Raw genomic sequence first — 6,909 nt, 5'->3', positions numbered from 1 at the left:
GAGAGAGCCAGCTGCCGTTAGGCAGCCAAGCCGCCCCCGGCGCGTGGCTCTCCGACGATCCAGGCGGCGGCGCGACATGGAACCGCCCGCCGGCTTGCAACGACGCGTCGTCACCGGCGACGTCGTCGTCGTTGCGTCGTTTGGGTTGGTTTGGTTCGGTTCGTTTCCAGGCGGAGGCGGTGGGTGGCACGCGCACGTCGCATCAGGGGCGGAGCGCCCGGTAGGGCAAGGTGTGCCGGCTGCCACATCTTAAATTTTTCTAGATACACATAATTAACTTATATCATTAAGTGTTTAAGCCTTCAAAGCATTAGGAAATATGCTGCAGTTTATAATTTTGTCAGTACAGCCAAGTTGCGCCACACCTTGATTCTTGTCTGTCCTCTGCCACTGCGTCGCATGGGAAAAAGACTAGCCATTTTCTTCAAAAAAAAAGAGAAAAGACTGACCATCAACTATTACTCTATTAGAGAACACAAGTACGGCGAGTGTACTCTATTTCAGAAATCATGAGACTTCGGCTTTGGGGCTTCTTGCAAAAATAAAAAGTGAGGCAGCAGCTTGGGTTTCATCAGGTGCAAAGGCACTAGAGTCTCTCATACGGTGAGTGTAAATCACTAGAGTCTCTCATACGGTGAGTGTAAATCTTTTCTTTTTTTTACCCGGCTAGCTGGTTGTACCCTCATTCTCTATCAATAAAATAAGCACAATCTCGTGCCCATTCATTCAAAAAAAAAAGAGAACACAAGTACCAAAGAAGCTATCTTGTTTGTCTTTTTGGCTTTCTTTTTTTTGGATTCATCAACTGATCAACCCGTCGTACGTCCACCGGATCTTCTTTAAAATAAAATAAAAGAATGCTCACTATTTTTGAAATTTATCATTATCATTGCATGTCATTGAGGTGCATAAAACTTTGGAGCCCATACTTAGGTCTTTGAACTTGCGGAGTTCTTCCTAAGCATTCGACGCTTAGAACAAGATAGTTGGAGTACTACTACCATTTCAAAATACTCCATTCGTTCCAAATTCTGTCGTTTTGGCAAATCTTACCGTGATGAAAAATCTGCCCGTTATATTACAAAGCCGACAGTGCCCGATGGGCCAAAGTCCAGAAACGAAAAAAAACCCCGAAAAAAGACAAACAACAAACTTAAAGAATTAAATGGTGTTAAGTAGAAGGCTTAAGTGCTTTACACCGGCCAAGCAAAAATCACGTGTCTAAATTTTCTATAACGGCCATAAGATTTGGAGTAGAGGGAGTACGTATTATTTATCAAAATTTAAATGTTAGTGTTTCAAAAATAAATTAAATATTAGAATTAGGCTGAAACACGCAAGTATTGCGAATAGAGAAGCATCTCTAATGGAATGCTCTCTCCGTCTTCGAATATAAAGCGCACACGAATTTAAGCATTCGAACCTTGTAACTTTTTCCCTAATAATTAGCCGAACCTGATGCAAACTTTTCAATGGGAATATCATCATCATCGGATTAACATCTCACATGATTTTTCTACGGTTATTACGATTTTGTTGCTAGAAACATTCTACAACGGGCGTTTTTTTTAAAAAAAAAAACCATTCTAGAACGGTAGGTGGAAATGATGAGTTTCTAAAACGAAGCTAGAAATTAGCTCGGCTGTCCCAACTCCCAACCCAGCCGTGTGTAAGTTGTCACTCTCTGCTCGCGTTCCACACGGGCGTGGCGGCGTGCGTCATCATGACGCCTCCCTGAGCTCATCATCACCATCGATCATGGCTGAATTATTGGGCGGCCCCCCTCCCTCCTCCCTTCACCACTCACTCGCCCGCCCGGTCGGCCGGCCGGTCGCCAACCCCACCACGGCACCCGCCTTATAAACCCCGGCCACGGCCACCACACGCCCCCCAGCCAACCCACCACCACCGGATCAGCTTCCTCCCGGATCAGGCGGCGCCAGCCGAGGACACCGTCGGAACCAACCAACCACCCGAACAAGGCGCCCAGAATGGAGAACGGCAACGGCGGCCCGTCGTCGTGCTGCAACGGCAACGGCTCGGTGGCGCCGCCGCACGTGGCGATGCTGGTGACGCCGGGGATGGGGCACCTGATCCCGCTGGCGGAGCTGGCCAAGCGGCTGGCGTCGCGGCACGGCGCCACGGCGACGCTCCTCACGTTCGCGTCGACGGCGTCGGCCACGCAGCGCGCGTTCCTGGCGTCGCTGCCGCCCGCCGTGTCGTCCCGGGCGCTCCCGCCCGTCGACCTCTCCGACCTGCCCCGCGGCGCCGCCATCGAGACGCTCATGTCCGAGGAGTGCGCGCGCAGCGTGCCGGCGCTCACCGGCATCCTCCGGGACCTGCGGCGGACCACCCGCCTCGTCGCGTTCGTCGCCGACCTCTTCGGCGCGGACTCGTTCGACGCCGCGCGCGCCGCGGGGGTCGCCCGGAGGTACATCTTCTTCCCGACCAACCTCCACGTGCTCACGCTCCTCCTCCACCTCCCGGAGCTCGACGCCTCCGTGCCCGGCGAGTTCCGGGACCTCGCCGAGCCGCTCCGCCTCCCCGGGTGCGTGCCCATCCCGGGGCCCGACGTGCTCATGCCGCTGCAGGACAAGTCCAACCCCTGCTACAAGTGGATGGTCCACCACGGCGCCAAGTACCGCGAGGCCGACGCCATCCTCGTCAACTCCTTCGACGCCGTCGAGCCGGGCCCCGCCAAGATCCTCCGGCAGCCGGCGCCCGGGAACCCGGCGGTGTTCCCCATCGGCCCGCTCATCCAGGCCGACCGCGGCGGCAGCGACGACGGGCCGTGCCCGTGCCTGGAGTGGCTCGACCGGCAGCCGGCCCGCTCGGTCATCTTCGTCTCCTTCGGCTCCGGCGGCGCGCTGCCGGCCGAGCAGATGCGGGAGCTCGCCCTCGGCCTGGAGCTCAGCGGGCAGCGCTTCCTGTGGGTGGTGCGCAGCCCCAGCGACGAGGGCGCCGTCAACGACAACTACTACGACGCCGAGAGCAAGAAGGACCCCTTCGCGTACCTGCCCGAAGGCTTCGTCGAGCGGACCCGGGCCGTGGGCCTCGTGGTGCCCTCGTGGGCCCCGCAGATAAAGGTGCTGGCCCACGGGGCCACGGGCGGGTTCCTGACGCACTGCGGGTGGAACTCGGTGCTAGAGAGCCTCGTCTACGGCGTGCCCATGGTGGCGTGGCCGCTCTACGCCGAGCAGCGGCAGAACGCGGCGATGCTGTCGGAAGGGGTCGGCGCCGCGATCCGCGTCCCCGAGTCCAAGGGGCGGGAGAAGATCGCGGCGGCGGTGCGGGAGGTGATGCAGGGGGAAGGCCGAGGTGCCGCGGTGCGAGCTAAGGTGGCGGAGCTGCAGAAGGCCGCGGCGGAAGGGCTCCGGGAAGGCGGCGCCGCGGCCGCGGCGCTCGCCGAGGTGGTGGAGAAGTGGACGTGCGGGGAGAACTAGACGATGCTGAGCCTGAACTGTGTGCAGCTACCACCAATCCATCCCAGCTGCCCCTCCACCATCCTTGGGCTGGGGCCCCACCATGCATGGTTTGTCCTTTTGTAAACTATTCCAGATTTTTGGTTTGTATTTTTGGCCACAGTTCCGGCGAAAAAAATTTTGCGTTGGAATTTTACTAATTTGAAGTACTAAATGAAGTCTATTTATAAATTTTTTTGCACAGATGGGTTGTAAATCGTGAGACGAATCTAATGATGCTAATTAATCCATGATTAATTAATAATTAGCGGATGGTACTGTAGCATCATTGTTGCAAATCATGGATTAAGTAGGCTCATTAGATTTGTCTCGCGATTTACAGCCCATCTATGCAAAAAAAGTTTTGTAAATAGAATTCATTTAGTACTCCATGCATGTGTCGAAACATTCGATGTGACGGTTTTTTTGTGTTTACGGGGTTTATGGGATGTGAACTAAACAGGGTCTTTGTAACTTGTACAACATGTAACTATCCATGTCCTACTCCATTGGTAGGTAGGCAAGTAACTAATAAGAAGGTAGCTTTGTGTGCACTAAGATGCTATTCTATTTCGCCACTTTTGCAAATTTATTTATTTATTTATTTAAATTCAGGACTAGGATGGGGACTGTGGAGGATACTCCCGAGTGTTCCTCTCGACTTTCCCCTTGCTACAGTTCCACAAGGGCGAACCGAGGGCGTTCTTCGATCCGGCGCCGAATCCGCCGGTCCTCCTCGCCTCCGGTGACCTCGCCGTCGCCGGAGGATGGGGACCGGTTGGATTGGGCGGCCGGTGTTCAGTTCCTGCTTCCCTAGGCTAGATCTAGGTAGTTTAGGATTAGGTCTATCCATGTCGGCGGTATGCGCGTGGATCTGTTTTCCTCTGCAGCTTCGTCTCCGGCGAGCGACGCCATGTGTGCGGTGAGGACGGCGTGCCTTCCTCGCTCTTCGATGGCGGCTTCCCCGTTTCTACGGCCGACGACTGCACGAGGGTGGGAGTCTTCTGCGTCCCTGGGGATGCGCTTCGGTTCCGGTCGTCGGCGGTGCTGTCGACGGCAGCGGATTCTTGTTCCTCTTCCTGTCTTCGCGTCGCGATGACTGATGGCCGTTCAGCGTTCAACAAGTGTGCCGGAGGTGGTTCCGGGCGCCGAGTTCTACAGCAGATCCATGAGTTGGAGTCGTGCGCGGAGGAGGAAGGTGGATTGCTCCTGGCTCTGGTGATCCTCGCCGGCGGTCAGTTCTCAGAGGCAGGCCTCGATGGAGGGGGTGTATTTGATGTAATTTCCAGTTCTTCCAGGGTGTTTCCTATAAATCTCCAGGGATGTACTGTGCTATCCTTTTAATATAAACCCCCTTTCGCAAAAATTCAGGACTAGGATAGAGGAATAGAATCATGTACAAAATTGTGTGCATGCGTGGCATTGTGGCAAGCCGCCGTATCTCAATATTCTGAAGATTGGGAGAATATTAGGTGGACGCGTTCTCATCCTACGATCTCGCCATGATCCGGGCTAATTAAGCACAAGCTTTGTAAAAAGTGTCTTGTTCTTTTTGCCGCCTGTACCTGCTGCTAATGTCCCATTTTCAGGGCGGTTTGATGTTTGTGACCTATGAGTCGGGTGGTAAAAGAGTTTTAAAATTTAAAAATTTAATTTAGATAATCTAAAAGTTGAATTCTAAAATAGTCAGACTCTAAATTAGTACAATTTTAATTAAAAAATATATAGGAGTTAAATTGGACTGTGAAAAAACTACTATAACTATGATTCATTACCACCCGTATATGTGAGAGAGCACTGGTTCTACCTGCTCGTGGCTTCTTCTCGAGCGTGACGGGGATGCTTGTCGAGTGGTGTGCCCGGCCGCCTGCTCGTCGGAATAAACAAGAGCTGCGTCGGCGTCAGGGCGCAGGGCCCTTTCGGCATCTTGTTCTGTTCCTACGGATGTTGACACCTGCCGTGCCTATATAGAAAATCAGGCACGTACGGATCTTGACAGCTTGTACTGTATAAGTATATGCTTCTGTCGAGCGTACGAGAACACATTAATTATTATACCGTACAAGCCAATGCAAGGGCACTGGTCACGAGAGTACATTTTTTATCTGATCGAGTTCACCGGAGCAGAGTCATGGGGCTACCAATATTTACGAGTAGGGATGGTAAAGGATCTTAAACTTTAACTTACATAATGTAGGATAATCTATGATATATTTCAAGCTAAAAATATATAAAAGTTAAGTTAGAAAAGGATCCGCTCAGGAACGAGAATGTTTTCCATTCTCTAGAGCCAGGCTCGATCGATGTGAGCATTTATTCAATTAATATAATGATGTTTTTAGTACATGGTTAATTATAATATTTAAAATAATGCTAATGTATTTGAATAATATTATGGGTCAACTTTGGCGGGGGGGAAAAACTTGTGAAATGACCTGCGCGCCCCGGAGGCCCGGACAGGCAGGCGTGCAAACCGGCAGAGACAGCCACCATGCGTGATGCGTTTGCATCGAGAGACGGCACAGGGCGTCGTGAGCTGCGACGACGACAGACGACGCCGACGACAAGCCGGCGGAGGAGAGAGAGGGCACAGGGCGAGGGCGTCGTCGCCGTGCGGCGATTCTCTGCGACATCTCACCGGCGGCGTGTGTGCCTCTGACAGCAGGCGGCGGCGAAAACAAACGAGCACAGCGCGTGCCACAGGATCGCCAGCTAGCGATGCCGCCGCGCGCCGGATCCCAGATCCACGGACAAGGGCATCAGGACACCCTGTCGAGCGAGCAAGGACAAGGGCAGCGTGTCGCGGTTACATAGCAGTCTATAGAAATTTAGCAGCGCGCGGGGTTCTCGAACCGCTATTAGCGCCGCTATAACTCACTATACCACGCTATTTTCTACTGTATAGCGGTAATAGCAGCAGCTCCACGAAACCGTTGTATTAGCCCGCTATTTAAAACACTTAATGGAATCGCTCCTGAACTAAAATTCGCACGGAGTGTGTATATAATTGGTTTAGAGGTCTAATACGTCAAGCTCTGATCTTATTGGTGTTCGTGTTGTGCACACCAAAGCCTCTAAGGAATCATGATGATGCATCTAGGCACACAATTTGCACCAAAGGAACATTTGTTTTTGAGATCTAATATGTTAATGGGAACCAAATTTCAGCAACGCTCCCGACATGCACCATTCATCTCGTTTATTGCCCAAATATGACTATACACATCAAAACTATGAACAGGACATGGGTGTGTGCTCGAACAATCTTGTACCTGCAAAAAAAAAACGAAAAAAACTTTTGAGTATTCGTGAACTAACGTTTTTATGCTTCTAGGCGTTTGGTTTAGAAAACTGCCTCAGTTAATCTGTATTAACCGATTCAGTTATTTATGGGTGCCCGATTTGGTTTATCGATTTCTAGGTGATTTTTTAACTGTCTTGGTTAATA

At 52.0% G+C, this 6,909-nt stretch overlaps 1 protein-coding gene across 1 annotated transcript; it reads left to right on the top strand.

Moving 5' to 3' along the window:
- The first annotated feature begins 1,842 nt into the window (after positions 1 to 1,842).
- On the top strand, positions 1,843 to 4,827 carry LOC120685562 (hydroquinone glucosyltransferase-like). The gene is made up of 2 exons (XM_039967556.1): positions 1,843 to 3,532; positions 4,077 to 4,827. Exon 1 carries the CDS (start codon positions 1,992 to 1,994, stop codon positions 3,441 to 3,443), a length of 1,452 nt encoding a protein of 483 aa, XP_039823490.1. The 5' UTR covers positions 1,843 to 1,991; the 3' UTR covers positions 3,444 to 3,532; positions 4,077 to 4,827.
- The last annotated feature ends 2,082 nt before the right edge of the window (positions 4,828 to 6,909 follow it).

Source organism: Panicum virgatum, chromosome 8N (genome assembly GCF_016808335.1).
Source record: "Panicum virgatum strain AP13 chromosome 8N, P.virgatum_v5, whole genome shotgun sequence".
Classification (NCBI taxonomy): domain Eukaryota; kingdom Viridiplantae; phylum Streptophyta; class Magnoliopsida; order Poales; family Poaceae; genus Panicum; species Panicum virgatum.
Note: the sequence above shows the minus strand (reverse complement) of the source record. Positions and strands in the feature narration are given on the sequence as shown.

Coding starts and splice junctions, on each gene's coding strand:
- LOC120685562 (XM_039967556.1), top strand. CDS start 1,992: ATGGAGAACGGCAACGGCGGCCCGTCGTCGTGCTGCAACGGCAACGGC.